This window comes from Loxodonta africana, chromosome 7, assembly GCF_030014295.1.
Source record: "Loxodonta africana isolate mLoxAfr1 chromosome 7, mLoxAfr1.hap2, whole genome shotgun sequence".
Classification (NCBI taxonomy): domain Eukaryota; kingdom Metazoa; phylum Chordata; class Mammalia; order Proboscidea; family Elephantidae; genus Loxodonta; species Loxodonta africana.
Window position 1 is genome coordinate 101,398,268 of NC_087348.1, and position 18,477 is coordinate 101,416,744.

The following is an 18,477-nucleotide window of genomic DNA, read 5'->3' on the forward strand; positions in this document are numbered from 1 at the left end:
AGGAATCGACTCCATGGCACTGGGGTTTTTTTTTTTTTTTTTGCCTCATTTTATCCCACACTATTTCTGCAGTAATAGGAAAAATAAAAGATACTCTAAGATGAATGCTAGGAAATGGGTATGCCAAACTGCTTGGAGATGGACTAATTTTACAGAGGATGATAACTATTGAGTACCAAGTCCATAGTTTTGGGAAGGATATCTAGGGAGAATGAACAGCAAATACAAAGGCTTGAAAACACTTTGTTTTCAAAAATTATTCTTTATATGGACAAAACCCAGTAATTTTGAGTAAGATATTATGAAGAGGTTTCTTGGTCATGTGAAGAAGTTTGCATTACCCTGATAACCATGGGAGCCACTAAAAATTTTAAACAGAAGTGACTGACATCTGTAAGAGGCTTTTTTTTTTTTTAAGGATTATGTGGATAAAATTTTAGATTATCAAATACTGCAGAGTTCAAGTAAGAAAACTGGTAAGTGTTCACTGGATTTGGGAGTAATAAACAGACTATATAATAGCTGGACTTGTGAATACAGATGAACATTTTCTGTGGAAAAATACTGGGGTCTGTAAATCCAGAAACAGGCAAAATTTCCTGTTATGCATTTTTTCTGGGAGACAATCCACAGCTCTTACCAAATGCTTACAAGTATGTGACATTCAAAGGTGATATTCAAACCTAAACGTGTGCATAGGGAGAAGACAGCTGAGGACAATTCCCTAGGGAATAAACAAAGACTGGTGGGTGGGAAGGTAAGAAAGAAGAACTATTGAAGTATGAAAAGCACTACTGGAAAACCAGTAAAGGGAAAAAAATTCAAATTATTAGTAAACAAAATATGATTCCCTTAAAGCATATAATAAAAAATAATTCCATTAAGAACTGCGAAATACCACTGTTGGCCTGAGAAGTTTTAGTTGAATGGGTGTCAACACCAGTTGCAATAACAATGCGGGTGAGGTAATGAAATATAGTAAGAGCTGCTCTTGTGTGAAATTCACTTGTAGAGATTAAATTTGTAGATATAATGAGACAAATAGAAAAGGCATTAGCTTGTATGTTAAAAGGAGCTCAGTGCAGAGATCTCAGAGTCGGAAAAGGATACCAATAGCCCAAGAGGAATTACGCTTGGAATGGAAGACTGCTTTTTCTGAGATGGTCACTGGTATTTACAGCTGGAACTGGGGGGAGGGATTGAGGGTTCTATTTTGATTTTCTCTTAGAGGTAGAAGGCTAAATGTGGATAATGATTTGAGGTTCCCAAATTTGGCTATGCATTATAATCATTTAGAGTGAATGAACACGATTCCTCACCTAGTAGATTTTTATTCAGGTATTTTCAGGTCTGAAGTGCACCTCTAACATTTTAAGGAAGCTTCACAGTTCATTCTAAGGGATACCAAGCCTTGACAACTAATTTAGAAATCAAGAACATTGGATTTTAGCCTCAAAGGAAGATGAAAAAGTAATAGTCAACACAGCACTGGGGAGCAAAGAACCAGTAATCTAAGCTGGAAAGTGCAGCGAGAAAAGGTGGAGTCTCAGGGAAGATGGAACACTGTCTTTTGAATTAAGCCTTGAAGTTTGTGAGAACAAATAAAAGGAGCATTGTGTGATGCATTTCCTGTGTCATGCATCAGTGAACTAATTAATATTGATTTTAACAATCTTCCTACTTAAAACTTCAAACTGTTTTAGAAAATACTAGAAAGCAATTACACTGTAATTCAGCTAAAAGTTTTAAAAAGTTTTGAGAAAAGCACCTAATTATACATTAAAATTTCTCATTTAATAGCTTTATCTAAAATAGAAAATTCTATATTCTAGGTAGGTCCCTGGAAACCCTGGTGGTGTAGTGTTTAAGAGCTACAGCTGCTAACCAAAAGGTCAGCAGTTCAAATCTGCCACGCGCTCCTTGGAAACCCTCTGTGGCAGTTCTCCTCTGTCCTGTAGGGTAGCTATGACTCAGAATTGACTCAACAGCAGTGGGTTTGGTTTTGGTTTTTTTAGGTAGGTGCCTGCGTGGTGCAAACGGTTTGTACTCGACTGCTAACCTAAAGGTTGGTGGTTCAGTCTCACCAAGGAATACTGTGGAAGTAAGGCCTGGTAAAGATTAAAGCCAAGAAAACCCTATGGAGCAGTTCTACTCTCAACACATGGGGTCTCCATGAGTCGGAATCAACTTGACAGCAACTAACAATATTCTAGTTATGTTTTTCTGTCTGGCTTTTTCTATAGCCTATTCAGCACTTAGTAAGTGCTGTAAAAGAGATTTATACAAAATATTCAGGGTGATCTAAAGAGGCATGGTAACCACGCGTGTGAGTAGAAAGATCTACAAAGATTTAGTTAGGATTAAAGGGGAGGTGGAGAGTCCATGTGCATCACAGTAGAACTGTGCTCCCTAAGGTTTTCAATGGTTGATTGTTCTGGAAGCAGATTGCTAGGCCTTTCTTCCAAGGTGCCTTTGGGCGGACTCAACCTCCAACCAGGGTTTTCCCTAGTTGGAATTGACTCTATGGCAGCAAAAAAGGGGAGGTAAACTGGAGACAGAAATGGAAAACCAGGCTATTGTCCAGACAAGAAAGGCCTGAACTTCAACTGCAGGAGTGGAAAGTTTCTCGTAATCATTATGTGGAGTCAGCAACCTGAGATAATGAGCACTTTGTTAGACAGGCACGGAAAAGTGAGCTAATCACGAAGCACCTCAGTGAGGGTTTGGGAGGGGCACCCAAGGGAGAATGTCTGGGAAACGAGAGAAGAGGATACATGGGCAGAAAAGAGTAGAGATGATTTACCAAAACTCCATTCCATTTTTGGCCTGGGGTTAGTTAGCTCTGCTCCCTCCTCTGGAACAAGATTTCAAGAACTGACTACAGGAACAGCCTGCTTTATCAACCAAGCTTGGAAAAACCCAGGTAGAGGTGGACTTTAGCTACTCATACTAATTGGAACCATAAGACTTCTACTAGCAAAGGGTTCTGATTATCTGGAATGCAGAGATGCCCACTTTTGGCATGGAGAATGCAAACAATGTGTTCTGAACCTTGTTTCAAGCAGGAAACTTCCTTCATGTCCTTTGCTTACCTTGAAATCCTGTGCAATTGGTTTTTGACTCTTGACTACTTTGTTCAAATTGCTTTCCTATTATCCAAAACCAACACGCTTTTCTTAGCCTCTAAATGTCTCCTGGCCCAGAGTCTCCTTCTTAAAACTTTTACTTTATGTGACAGTGCCATTTACTTTTGCTTACAAAGAATTAAAAAGATTAAATGTGATCACCGAAGTATTGTTCTGCATTTTTTTCATTTGCTCTCTTTTACTACTCTTTCCATGTTAGTGCATTTTACCACTGTAATATTTCATATTATGAATGTAGCATAACTTAGCCATTCTTTTATGATGGATATTCAAGTTTTTTCCCAAAGTGTTGTAATGACTATCTTAGTACAAACATCTGAGCAAGTTATCTGAAAGATTTTAGAACTGGGTAGTTGCTGGTTCAAGGTTAATATGAATTTAAAATCTGAGTGTCGAACTGCCCTTCATGGTCAACTGAAGTCTTCCAACAGCAGGGTCATCATCGTGACTATTTACCTATCCCCTTCTGATAGTCATTAGCCATAATCTTTTGGTTTCTTCCATTGTGATGGGTAAACAGAAGTCTTTCACTGTTTTAGATTTCTCTAAATACTTGTGAGGTTGAACAACCTTTCCTTGGTTAATTCGTTCTTGGTGTATTTATCACATTCTTTGCTCATTTTTTCTTTTCTATTGAGTTACCCTTTCTCATTTATAATTTTTTTCTACATAATATAGATTAATCACTTATACCATACACATTGCATTTATTCTTTCCTAGTCTCAACTTTTTGGTGATGTATCCTGTAGTCTTTTATATATTTATATAGTTTTACATAAATCTCTCTCTCTGGCTTCTGGTACTTGTCTTGCTTAGGAAGGCCTTCCTAAGATTATGAAACAAATTTTTTATCTAGTACTTTATACTCATGTTACTCTTTCTTTTGAAATCAATTTTTGTATAATATGAAAGAGCATATCATTTTCTTTCCCACCTATCTGAAATGCCACCTCTATCATAAACACATGCCTGGAGCTATCCTGGTGGTATAGTGGTTAAGTGCTTTGGCTGCTAACCAAAAGGTCAGTATTCGAATCTGCTCGGCTCTCCTTGGAAACGTTATGGGGGCAGGTCTACTCTGTCCTACAGGGTCGCTGTGAGTAGGAATTGACTCGATGGGTACAGATATTCTGGATTCTAGTCTGTTCCAGTAATCTTGTTTGTCTAATCCTGCTCCTATGTCCCTGTTTCAAATCCTCTAGCTTTATAGTTCCAATACTTATTTGGATAAGCTCACCCTCATTCTTTTCAAAAACATTTTGGTTAATCTTGTACATTTACTATTCAGAACTTTAAAATCATCTTGCAATTACTAAAAATTCCATTGAAATTTTGATTAGAAATACAACAAACTTCTATTTCGAGAATCATATCTTTAAAATACTGAGTGTACTCATGTAGGGACATAATGTCTTTCCATTTATTCAGCTCTTCTGTAATGTCTATCAATAAAATTTTATGTATCTTTTTCATGTAGGTTTTGCCCATTTCTTGATAGGTTTATTCCTAGAATATTTCATACGGTTTGCTGCTAATGTGAATAAGATCTTTCATGAGCTCTTCCTTTACATTTGATGATTATTTCTAGTTAATACGAAATCTTAATTCTGGATGTTGCTCTGAAAGCTTACCATTTCACCAAACTCTATACTAGTTATAATTTTAATGTTTTATAGTTATTAGACTTTCCAGGTAAACAATGATATCATTTGTCCAATTTCATACCTCATTTACCTTATTACACTGGGTCCACGATTCTGAATTGTAGGAACGAAAGCATACCCTGGACCATGACATTAAGTACACTACGTATTTCTAGTTGATAGCCTTCACCCAGTTAAGAAAGTTTCCGTTCATTACTTGCTTAATATGAGCTTTTTTTCTTCTTTTTGAATCAGTAATAGATGCTAATTTTTCAATTACTTTTTCAGCAACAGCTAAGGTCATAGTTTTTCTCCTTTATCTGTTAATGTAGCAAATTTTCATTACTATATTGTCTAATATTGGCCTATCCTGTATTGGTAGGCTAAACCCAACTTAGCATGACATATTATCATAACACACTGCTGGCTTCATTCATATTTTACTTAGGATTTTTACATGTACAATCACGAGATAGCTATAGGCTTTTTACTTAATTCACTATCCTTGTTTAGAGTCTGTTAGGGTTATACTAGCCTCATAGTTGGGAAGCACTCCATTCTTTTCTATACTTTGTTCCTGGTGACTTTTGTGGGGGACAGATTCTTTTATGATTATTAGCTTGTTAAGGTTTTCTAACTTTTGTGCCAATTTTTTGAAATTTATACTTCCCTAGAAAATTGTCTAAGTTGATTTTCAAAATTATCTGTGTAGGGTTATACATAATAATTAATTCAATTCTGATTTTCAAAGTCTCCATCATATCTGTAACAAGTCCCCTTTGTTTCCAATATTCTCTCCTCTATTCTTTCTCAGATTTTCTGCGTGTCTATTCTATTGTTCTTTTCAAATATCAGCTACTACTTTGATCAATTTTATTTTCTATTTCATTAATTTCTTTTATTTTGGAGATTTTAGAGTTTCTGCTTCTCAACTACCTATTTATGTCCCCTTTTCTGGTCCTCCCTGCCAGCTGTATATTCTTTAAGGGCCTGTCGTGCACTGCTTTAGTCCCGTGGTGAGTTTATCCACTCCACATAGCGAAGCAAGAAATAAAGCTTTTATCATTATTATATAAGTGGCTACAAGCACCATATTAATTTAGTCAGTTGCAAGTGGGTTCCAATTTCCCACTCTGAGATCTTGACCAAATCTGAGCTGTTTCTTCATCTGTAAAAACAGAAACAATAACACATATTAAGTTTGACACTAATTGCAAATCACTTAGCATAGAAATTGGCCCACATTAATCACTCAATAGATGTCTGTTAAGACAAAAGGCTTCCACTGATCATCTCTAAAAATGACATCAGCCTGACTAATTCTAAGTTTCCTCTCCATTCTGAAAAAATTTTACTCTTAACCTACCTATCAGCTCATCCACCTGACCAACAGCCAATCAATGCCCACTCCCTTGATGTCAGGAATGCCAAGAATACGAGCTACCTTCCAGAAGCTCAGAGTCCATGGGGTGAGGAATAGGAGGAACAGCTGTTAAGTAGGTAACTGCAATACAATGTGATGAGAGGTCTAGCAAGGCTGTGGGAATTCAAAGACTTTGACGAGCGTATGAAGTAAAATCAAAGCCTAGGGGGGAATCCTAATTCAAGTACTTAGTACTGTAAGTAGACAATTAACTTTTGTGCCTTATTTCTCTATCTGTAAAAAACAAAAAAAAAACAACACCTATCCTGGCAAGTTATAAGGATCAAATAAGAAAACTAATATAAAGCACTTAGTACAGGGCCAGGCCAATCATATAAACTCAATAAATGCCAGTTATTATTATTAATATTATAAAAGGCAATCCAAGTTAAAGGGCCATTTATTGGACCTCAGGGAGGAAAGGAAGATCAGGGGAATTCCCCAAAAGTGTGTACAGGCCACAGAGTAGCTTCCTGATAGGAGAAAGAGCATTTACAAAGCCATATAGAAATGTGAAAACATACTGTATGATTTCAGCAGGAGAAGATATGTGTGCCAAGGCAATAAGGATGGAAAACACAGGTTGAGAAGGGGAATCAAGGTGGGTGATGCCCTTGGGGAACGGAGAATTCTGATTAATTTATGTATTCTCAGCTGCTGACAAGAAGCCTGAACTATATGTTTACTATATATAGTGAATATAGGAATACATGTTAATCAAGAGGGCTGGAGAATAAGATCTGGACTAAACTGAAGAAAGTAAACAAACATGCTGCACTAAAGGAACTGTGAATCTGCAGTCAAGAGACCTTAGCAGTCTTTGAACTACAGACCTGTGTTTTTAGTCTGGCTCTACCACTTACCTGCTGTTTGGCCTTGGACAAATTACTGATACCTTGAGTCTCCTTACATGTAAAATGAGAATAACACCTACCTTGCAAAATTATTTTAAGAATTAAATAACAAGCCTGGCACTAATAAGCACTCAGTAAATTTTTTTTTTTTTTTTTTTAAGGACAGCAGCGGCTGCAGTTGCTAACTTCTTCTTTTGGTCTGTGTCCATACTTGTTAAATGACAGGGTAAGAATAGATATTCTCCAATGTTTCATCCAGCACTGAAAAATTATACTCAGTCCACCAAGGACGAAAAGGGGAAAAGCCCCGCCCGGCCCGCGCCCCAGGTCACCTACGCAGAATGCAGTCCTGGGGCCTTCACCTGGGTCGCTGAGCCGTGGAGGGCGCGATCGATGCCAGGCGCTTACAGAGACTGGGCCTAGCTAATTTGGGTGTGAAACCGATAAGAATATCACGGAAAACCGGTCGATGTCACCACCCGACTTCTCCAGGGGTGTAAGCTTAAAAAGGTTCAGTCAGGAAAGCCGGAAGTGACGTGAGGCGTAAGGACCTGGAAATGACCACAGCACGCCGGTAGTTTACTCGTTTCCAAGGCGACGGCTCCTGCACCGCCGGAGTCGGGACGCGTGAAAGCAACTTGGAGGAGACGCTTCGAACCCACGGCGGCCGTCGCGGCCGCACCGACTTGCGGGGAGTATCAAACGAAGACGGCGGCCGCTGCACGAGCCACCACGTGAGGAGGATACCCGACCGGCACGGCCGTCGCGGTGGCAAGTCAGGAGAAAGACAGGGAAAGGATCAGTAAAGACGGCGAGCACCGCCGCAGGGCCTGCGCGGGAAGAGTAAGTGAAGACCTGGGGCACCGCCGCAGTGTCTCTCGGGAGACAGTTAGGAGAGAGAGTGGCCGCCACCACAGCAGCTCTCGGGAGAGAGAGAGAGAAAATCCGGACTTCCGCAGCAGCGACGTGAATTTAAGAGTAAGTCAAGTCCGCGACTATCAAACTAGCGACTCGGTGGGAACAGTGAGAGAAGACCGCGGCCTCCGCCTCAGCGGTACTTGGAAGGAAGTGAGTGAAGCCCAGAGCCCCCGAACCAGCGACTCTGGGGAGTCAGTCAGCGACGACCACAGCCGCCGTCTCAGTGGCTCTTGGGAGGCAGGGAGTGTTGATGCCGGCCCCAGCCTCGGTAGCTCTTGGGAAGGAATAAGCGAAGACCGTAGCTATGCGGCTAGCGACTCGGTGGTGACCATAGGCGAAGACTTCGGTCGCCGCCTCAGTCGTTCCTGGGAGAGAGAAAGTGAAGACGAAAGTTCCCACCACAGGTGCTCCTGGGAGAGAGCAGGAGAGGACCGCGGGCCCGGTCCACGCGGCGACGACGACGGAGATGGCCGCTGCCACTCCAGTGGCTCGTGGGTGAGAGCAAGTGAAGACCGCTGCAGCAGCAGGGGCCTAGATTCACCTCCTCCCCAGAGCCCAGGGGGTTGCACCATGCCCGGGGTGTCTGATTCAGGCCCCTCCAGCTCCTCTCCGATGACTGCAAACCCGGGTGAGTGAGCCTACCTCGTGGGCCCTTGCACACACTCCTTTTCTCTCTTCAGCATTTCCCTTTCTCTTCCTCCTGATTTCTCCTCCTTGACCTATTCTCAGTGTACCCCCAAAGCTCCACATCCATCCCCTATCCTCCTTCATTTAGGCTTTCCTCTCTTTCTTTCCATCTCCACCACTCCTCTGAGTCTTTTTGCCCAGATTTGACATCAACTCTTGTTAAATCTTATGGACCCTTTTAAGTTCTTACTTGGTTTCTCCGCAGCATTTGAGCCTGTAGAGATCACAACATTAGGCTTTCTTCCTTCTGCTCTATTGGATCTCTGCTTCCTTTGCTTGAGTTATTCCATCTATGAGTCGGAATCAACCCTCCGTAATGGGTTTGGTGTTTTTTTTTTTCCTCCGCAAATTGTTGGTTTTTTCCTCTATAGTGCCATCACTAACTAGCCCTCTTTTTCTTGTCATGTGCTATGGCTTCAACCCTACTAACCCCTACATCTATGTTATTCATTCAAACATCCTATATATGTTTAATGAGCGCCTACTATGTGCTACGTCTTAAGAAGACAGACACAGTTTTTACCTTGTAGTGGGAAAAACAAGTATGGAGCAAATAATGATTAGTGTAATGAGTATTATAGAGAAGAGCACAGTGCTATTGGTTCCAGTGCAGAGTGAGAATGGGGTTTAGAAAAAGCTTCCTAACACTGAAATCTGAACTCTAGATGTACTCTCTGAGGTGCAGACTCATGTCTACAATGCAACATGTCCAAAATGTAATTTCGTATCCATATATCCTTTTTGTTCTTCAGTGTTCTCTGTCTCAATTAATGGCACTGGAATCCACTCAGGTGACTAAGCCAGAAACCTTGGAGTCATCCCATTATCACCCTGTAATCATAGTGCCTGGCATGTGGTAGATGCTCGGAAAGGATGACTGAGTAAATGTATAGTGTTTTGCTAAAGGTTCAAGTACAATAGGATTCCAGTGTAAGATAGGATTCCAGCCCTTGAGAAATTAACACTCTGGTTGTAGAGAGAGAACATATACATAAATAGTAGTACAAGTTTCTGTAGATTATGGTCTAGAAGTGTTGGAGAGTCGTTTTCCAAATAGAATTATGGGATTCTTGAGATCAGGAATCATGCCTTTTTTGTTTGCTTGCTTTTTTTGGGGAAATACTTCGATTGAACTTATTCTTCCTGCTTCCAACAGTTGTCAGTTCATGCTTATAAACCTTTATTGCCATCTGGGTCACAGTGCACACTGAAGTATTTCACAGTACAGTAAGCCTGATAATGCACTCTTGATGTTTGAAACATTAAATTATAAGATATAAAACATTAGAGTGTATGAACTAAAAAGTGTGACCTGTCATTCCTTTCTTAGTGTAGGATGAGTTACAAAAATAAAAAAAAATACATGTATTGATACATTATATACATCAGCTATAGCTGTAACCTAATTTGATACCACTAGAATCATATGGAAACTCTGCTGGCATAGTGGTTAAGTGCTCTGGCTGCGAACCAAAAGGTTGGCAGTTTGAATCTACCAGGCAGTCCTTGGAAACTCTATGGGGCAGTTCTACTCTGTCCTGTAGTGTCGCTATGAGTCGAAAATTGACTTGACAGCAGCGGATTTGGTTTGGTTTAGAATTGTATGCTTGCTGAGTGTAGAGACTATATATCCCCCAAAGCCTGCCAAAGTGCCTGGCCTATGGCATCTACTTAGTAAATACTAGTTGAATAAATTAAATAACAGGTTTCACTAACTTTGACTTTGTGATAGGTTCTTTTCTTCATTCATTCATTCAGCCGGTATTTATTGATCACCTACTGTATTAATTTCCCAGGGCTGCCATAACAAATTACAACAAGGTGGATGTGATGGTAATGATTGTGTGTCAGCTTGGCCGGACCGTGATTCTCAGTGTTTTGGCAGTAGTGTGATGTTGTGGTCACTTCCCAGTTGGGATTTGATGTGTGATTGCACCCATGATGGGATCTGCTGTGAGTAGCCAGTTGATTGAGGGGGAGTTTCCTGAGGTGTGTGGCCTGCACTGAGTGTGGGCGGGTGTTCTGGCAGGGCTCTGGGGCTTTTGCTGTTCTGGATCCTGCAGCTGGCTCCTGTTCGTCTGACCTCTGGTTCTTGGGACTTGAGCTAGCAGCTTTCCTGCCATCTTGCCTGCCGATCTGGGATTTGTCAGTCTTCACAGTCTGTGAGCAAAAGCCCTGCTCTCAGACCTGCCCATCCTGGGTTCACCAGCCCCTGTGGCTACGTGAATCAGGAGAAGCCTCTATCCTGACCCATGGACTTGGGACGTTACAGCCTGTACAACTGCATGAGCCATTTCCTTGATAAAATTCTCTCTCTATGTATTTATACGCTTTACTGGTTTTGCTTCTCTGAGAACCCAGCCTAAGACAGTGGACGACTTATAACAACAGAAGTTTATTCTTTCACATTTCTGGAGGTTAGAAGTTCAAATTCAGGGTGTCGGCAGAGCCATGCTCTCTGAAGGCTCTAGAGGAAGATTCTTCCTTGCCTCTTCCAGCTTCTGATAGCCCAAGGTGTTCCTTGGTTTGTGGCCATATGACTCCAATCTCTTCCTCCATCTTCCCATGGCCATCTTCCCTCTGTGTCTCTTTTCTTCTCATACGGACACTAGGAGTCCTGGTGGTGCAGTGGTTAAAGCAGTTGGCTACTAACTGAAAGGTTGGCAGTTTGAACCCACCAGCTGCTCCGTGGCAGAAAGATGTGGCAGTCTGCTTCCGTAAAGATTATAGCCTTGGGAACCCTATGGGTTAGTTCTACTCTGTCCTGTAGGGTCGCTATGAGTTGGAATCGACGGCAACAGGTTTTGGTACTCCAGGATGACTTCACATTAACTTAACTAACTATATCTGCAAAGACCCTCTTTCCAAATAAGGTCACAATCACAGGTACGGGGAGCTACGACTTGAACATATCTTTTTTGGGGACTCAATTCATCCCATGACACCTACTATGTACCAAATATTATTCTAGGCAGTAGAGTTTTAGCAGTGAACAAAAGAGCCAAAAAAATCCCTTCCCTCTTAGGTATTTAATTTTAGTGGAGAGATACAGATAATGATAACAATACATAAGTAAAATATAGTAAGAAAGTAATATGATAAGTGTTGTGCAGGAAAAATAAAGCAGAGAAAGGGGATAAGAGAGTGTTGGGACAAAGGAAGAGATCAGGGAATTCCTTACTGAAAAGTTAATATGTGAATAAAGATCTAAAGAAGGGAAGGAGTGAAACTTACAGATGTCTGGGGACATTCCAGACAGGGGAATAGCAAGTACAGTACCCTGAAGTGGGAACATACCTCTTCAATTTAAGGAATAGCAAGGAGGCCACTATGGATGGAGTAGAGTCAGTGAGGGAGTTGCGGAAGGAGATAAGTTGAGAGAAGTTTGAGGAAGGCGACCAGATCCTTTTTAGGCCATTGTAATGACTTTGACTTTGACTCTGAATGAGATGGGAACAGTGGCGTCTCTAAGGCATTGTGGGGGGAGCAAACCGCACCAGGTGACTCTGTCAGAGGGCTTTGCGCCAAAATGACTGTCCATAAAATATTTGTGCAGGGTTTCAGCAGAAATTTATTGTTTTTTTATAAAAATATTCCTGTAGTTAGTTACAACAAAAGAAACATTTTTTCTGGCCCAGCTTACATGTATACCTACAAGGCTAAAACTCTATGCTAATTTAGTTTTTGAACCTTCTAGTCAGAGCTGTCATTATTACCCAATTACAGTGATGCTTCGAATCACGTGGTTTCATCTGCACCCACTACAAGCATGCACTGTTGTTTTCATTGCTGCTAGTGTTTTTAAGTTGCTAATTTTGTCAAAATTTCCGGTGTTTTAGCTACAATATTGTAGTTAAATATTGTAGTAATTAGTATTTGTAAAGTTAATATGCGAAAAGTTATATCAATAACTCTTTTGAGATTGAGGTAGTAATTAAAGGAAAAGAAGGAAAAAAATTAAAAAGAGGATTCCGCTCAGTTGCTAATAATGTTGGAACTAATAATGTAATTCAATGTAGAAAGATTTTACAAAACAATTCTGTTGTTAGTATTCATATAATCTAAGAAATGGTACATTTAAGCAATTTATAACTATATCAGATATTATTCTATGATTAAAATTGGTGATAAACATTACTAAAGATTCTGTATGGTTTGATAAAGGAAGAGGTCCACGGGGGGATGACACTGTGAATATCCACACACAGTGACACCAGCCCTAGTGATGCTGCTGGATGGGAAGTTATTAGAGGGTTTTGAGCAGAGGGATGGCATATTCTGATTAAAATGTTGTGTCCCACAGATTTTGATAAGATTTGTTTTCATTTTCATTTAGTCTGAAATTTTTAAAAATTTCTCTTGAGACTTCTTGTTTATCCCATGTGCTATTTTAAAACGTGTTGTTTAATCTCCAAATATTTTGGATTTTTTCCAGCTATCTGTTATGGATTTCTAGTTTAATTGCGTTGTGGTCTCAGAGCACGCTTTGCATGATTTCTGTTCTTTTAAAATTGTAAAGTTGTGTTTCATGGCCCAGAATGTTCCATGTAAGCTTAAAAGAAGATTGTGTATTCTGCTGTCATTAGATGAAGGATTGTATAAACGTCAATTAGATCAAGTTGATTGATAGTGCTGTTCAGTTACAGATGTTCTACCTGCTTGTTCTGTCAGTTACTGATAGAAGAATGTTGAAGTTTCCAGCTCTAATGGTGGATTTGTCTAAGTTTCCCTGTAATTCTTTCAGTCATACCCTCACCTATTTCCATGCTCTGTTGTTAGGTGCATGTCTTCTTGAAGAATAGATCCCTTTATCATTATGTTATGCCTTTTTATAAAGAAGACTATGAAGGGTATAACATATGAAGTTGGCGTTGTCTGAAATTAATACAGCTACTCAAGCTTTCTTTTTATTGGTGTCAACATGGTATGTCTTTCTCCATGCTTATACTTTTAATCTATCTGTGACTTTATATTTAAAATGGATTTCTTGTAGGTAGGAAACCCTAGTGGCGTAGTGGTTAAGAGCTATGGCTGCTAACTAAAAGGTTGGCAGTTCAAATGCACCAGGTGCTCCTTGGAAACCCTATGGGTCAGTTCTACACTGTCCTATAGGGTTGGTATGAGGCGAAAATTACTCGAAGGCAATGGTTTTTTTTTTTCCCCTTGTAGATAGCATATGGCTGGGTCTTGTTTTTTTTTTAATCCACTGTTACAGTCTCTTTTAATTGGTATACTTAGACCATTCACATTTAAAGCGATTACGATATAGTTGAATAATATCTACCATGTTTGTAACTGTTTTATATTTGTTGTATTTGTTCTTTGTTTCTTCTCTTTTTTTTAATTGATTTTTTCTTTTTTAATTGTTGTAAAAATATATATAATACATTTGCCAATTCAATGTTTTTCACATGTACAACTCAATGATACCCTCTATCGTCTCTATCTGTTTGAGTATTTTATGATTCCATTTTCTCTCTTCTCAGCATATCAATTATACTTCTTTAAATTTTTTTTTTCTTAGTGGTTGCCCTAGAGTTTGCAATATACATTTAAAACTGATCTAAGGTTACTTTTAAATAATACTATACCACTTCATGTGTAGTGGAAGTACCTTCTAAGAGAGTGTTCCCAATTCTTCCCTATTCCCAATTCCTTCCATCTCTTATGAAATTGCTGTCATTTATGTCATTTATGTGTAAGCTATAATCACACAATACATTCTTGCTTTTTTAAAATAATTTTTATTGTGCTTTAAGTGAAAGTTTACAAATCCAGTCAGTCTCTCACATAAAAACTTATATACACCTTGCTAAAAAAAAAAAAACCCAGTGCCGTCACATACTCCCAATTACTCTCCCCCCAATGAGACAGCCTGCTCCTTCCTTCCACTCTCTCTTTTCGTGTCCATTTTGCCAGCTTCTAAGCCCCTCTACCCTCCTATCTCCCCTCCAGGCAGGAGATGCCAACACAGTCTCAAGTGTCCACCTGATCCAAGTAGCTCACTCCTCACCAGCATCCCTCTCCTACCTATCATCTAGTCCAATCCATGTCCGATGAGCTGGCTTCTGGAGCGGTTCCTGTCCTGGGCCAACAGAAGGTCTGGGGGCCATGACCGCTGGGGTCCTTCTAGTCTCAGTCAGACCATTAAGTCTGGTCTTTTTATGAAAATTTGGGGTCTGCATCCCACTGTTCCCCTGCTCCCTCAGGGGTTCTCTGTTGTGTTCTCTGTCAGGGCAGTCATCGGTTGTGTCTGGGCACCATCTAGATCTTTTGGTCTCAGGATAATGTAGTCTCTGGTTCATGTAGCCCTTTCTGTCTCTTGGGCTCTTTGTTACCTTGTGTCATTGGTGTTCTTCATTCTCCTTTGATCCAGATGGGTTGAGACTCATTGATGCATCTTAGATGGCCGCTTGCTAGCATTTAAGACCCCAGACGCTACTCTTCAAAGTGGGATGCAGAATGTTTTCTTAATAGATTTTATTATGCCAATTGACTTAAATGTCCTCTGAAACCGTGGTCCCTAAACCCCTGCCCCTGCTTCACTAACCTTCGAAGCATTCAGTTTATTCAGGAAACGTCTTTGCTTTTGGTTTAGTCCAGTTGTGCTGACCTTCCTTGTATTAAGTGTTGTCCTTCCCTTCACCTAAAGTAGTTCTCATCTACTATCTAATTAGTAAATATCCTTCTCCCATCTTCCTTCCCTCCCCACTCTCGTAACCACAAAAGAATGTGTTTCTTAGTTTAAACTATTTCTCAAGATCTTTTAATAATGGTCTTATACAATACTTGTCCTTTTGCATCTGATTTCATTCAGCATAATGTCTTTCAGGTTCCTCCATGTTATGAAATGTTTCACAGATTCATCACTGTTCTTTATCAATGCATAGTATTCCATTGTGTGAATACACCATAATTTATTTATCCATTCATTCATTGTTGGGCACCTTGGTTGCTTCCATCTTTTTGCTATTGTAAACAGTGCTGCAATAAACATGGGTGTACATATATCTGTTTGTGTAAAGGCTCTTATTTCTCTAGGATATATTCCAAGGAGTGGGATTGCTGGGTCATATGGTACTTCTATTTCTAGCTTTTTAAGGAAGAGCCAAATCGATTTCCAAAGTGGTTGTACCATCTGACATTCCCACCAGCAGTGTATGGGTGTTCCAGTCTCTCCACAGCCTCTCCAACATTTATTATTTTGTGTTTTTGGATTAATGCCAGCCTTGTTGGAGTGAGATGGAATCTTGTCGTAGCTTTGATTTGTGTTTCTCTAATGGCTAATGATCGAGAGCATTCCCTCATGTACCTGTTAGATGCCTGAATGTCTTTGGTGAAGTGTCTGTTCATATCCTTTGCCCATTTTTTAATTGGGTTGTTTGTCTTTTTGTGGTTGAGTTTTAGCAGGATCATGTAGATTTTAGAGATCAGGCGCTGGTCGGAGATGTCATAGCTGAAAATTTTTTCCCAGTCTGTAGGTGGTCTTTTTACTCTTTTGGAAGTCTTTAGATGAGCATAGGTGTTTGATTTTTAGGAGCTCCCAGTTATCTGGGTTTTCTTCAGCATTTTTAGTAATGTTTTGTATTTTGTTTATGCTGTGTATTAGGGCTCCTAATGTTGTCCCTGTTTTTTCTTCCATGATCTTTATCGTTTTAGACTTTATGTTTAGGCCTTTGATCCATTTGGTGTTAGTATTTGTACATGGTGTGAGGTATGGGTCCTGTTTCATTTTTTTGCAAATGGATATCCCGTTATGCCAGCACCATTTGCTAAAAAGACTATCTGTTCCCCAGTTAACTGACATTGGGCCTTTGTCAAATATCAGCTGCTCATATGTGGATGGATTTCTATATTGATTCTCAATTCTGTTCCATTAGTCTATGTGTCTGTTGTTGTACCAGTACCAGGCTGTTTTAACTACTGTGGTGGTATAATAGGTTCTAAAATCAGGAAGAGTGAGGCCTCCCACTTTGTTCTTCTTTTACAGTAATGCTTTACTTATCCGGGGCTTCTTTCCCTTCCATATGAAGTTGGTGATTTGTTTCTCCATCTCATTAAAAAATGTCATTGGAATTTGGATCAGAATTGCGTTGTATATATAGATGGCTTTTGGTAGAATAGACATTTTTACAATGTTAAGTCTTGTATCCATGAGCAAGGTATGTTTTTCCACTTATGTAGGTCCTTTTTGGTTTCTTGCAGTAGTACCTTGTAGTTTTCTTTGTATAGGTCTTTTACGTCTCTGGTTAGATTTATTCCTAAGTATTTTATCTTCTTGGGGGCTATTGTGAATGGTATTGATTTGGTGATTTCCTCTTTGATGTTCTTTTTGTTGGTGTAGAGGAATCCAACTGATTTTGGGTATCTAGTAACCTGATACTCTGCTGAACTCTTCTATTAGTTTCAGTAGTTTTTTTTGAGGATTCTTTAGGGTTTTCTGTGTATAAGATCATGTCATCTGCAAACAGAGATACTTTTACTTCTTCCTTGCCAATCTGGATGCCTCTTATTTCTTTGTACAGCCTAATTGCTCTGGCTAGGACCTCCAGCACAATGTTGAATAAGAGCGGTGATAAGGGGCATCCTTGCCTGCTTCCCATTCTTAAGGGGAATGTTTTTAGAATCCCTCCATTAAGAATGATGTTGGCTGTTGGCTTTGTATAAATGCCCTTTATTATGTTGAGGAATTTTCCTTCTATTCCTATTTTACTAAGAGTTTTTATCATGAATGGGTATTGGACTTTGTCAAATGCCTTTTCTGCATCAATTGATAAAATCATGTGGTTTTTGTCTTTTGTTTTATTTATATGGTGGATTACATTAATTGTTTAATATTGAACCATCCTTGCATACCTGGTATAAATCCCAATTGGTTCTGGTGGATTTTTTTTTGATATGTTGTTGAATTCTATTGGCTAGAATTTTGTTGAGGATTTTTGTGTCTACGTTCATGAGGGATATAGGTGTGTAATTTTCTTTTTTTGACACACAGTACCTTCTTACTACTACATTATTACTTTGACCAAACAAATATTTATTAGATCAATTAAGAATAAGAAAAAGATTTTACTTTACCTTCGTTTATTCCTTTTCTAGTGCTTTTCTTTTTTTTTTTAAATGTAGATTTGTGTTTTTGACTTACATCATTTTCCTTCTGCCTGAAGAATTTCTTTTAACATTTTTTGCAGGTAGGTCTGCCAGTGATAAATTCTCTGTTTGTGTGTGTGTGTTTCTATAAAAATTGTTTTTTTTTTTTCACTCTTAAAGGATAATTTTGCTGAAAATAAAGTTATAGGTTAGTGGTTTTAGTCTTTCAGCACTTAAATACTTCACTACACTTGTTTCTTGCTTGCATGTTCTTGAGAAGAATTAATAGTGAGAAGCCCACTATGATTCTTTTTTCTCTCTCTGTACGGTTTTTTTTTTTTTGTAAGGTAGTTTGTTTCCTCTGGTTTCTTTCAAGGTTTTCTCTTTGTCTTTGGTTTTTACAGTTTGAATATGATATTACTAAGTGTATTTTTTTTTTTTTTTATCCTGCTTAGTATTCTCTGAGCTTCCTGGATCTCTGGTTTGGTGTGTGTCATTAATTTTGGAAAGTTCTTGGCTGTTATTATTTCCGATATTTCTTTTGCTCCATTCTCTCTCTCTTCTTCTGACGTTCCAGTTATGCATATGTTACACTTTGTGAAACTATCCCAAGTTCTTGGATATTGTGTTTTGTTTTTTTCATTCCCTTTTTCTTTGTATTTCAGTTTTGGAAGTTTCTATTGACATATCTTCAAGCTCACTGATTCTGTATTCA

The 18,477-nt window shown here is 39.2% G+C and overlaps 1 protein-coding gene across 1 annotated transcript in view; it reads left to right on the plus strand.

The window, feature by feature from the left end:
* Nucleotides 1-7,313: 7,313 nt before the first annotated feature.
* The window catches only part of ANKRD42 (ankyrin repeat domain 42), a 79,651-nt gene continuing 68,487 nt past the window's right edge, over nucleotides 7,314-18,477 (plus strand). The window contains 3 exon segments of the mRNA XM_064289520.1: nucleotides 7,314-7,467; nucleotides 7,662-7,846; nucleotides 7,848-8,613. Of these exon segments, the coding sequence (XP_064145590.1) occupies nucleotides 7,314-7,467; nucleotides 7,662-7,846; nucleotides 7,848-8,613 (1,105 nt within the window).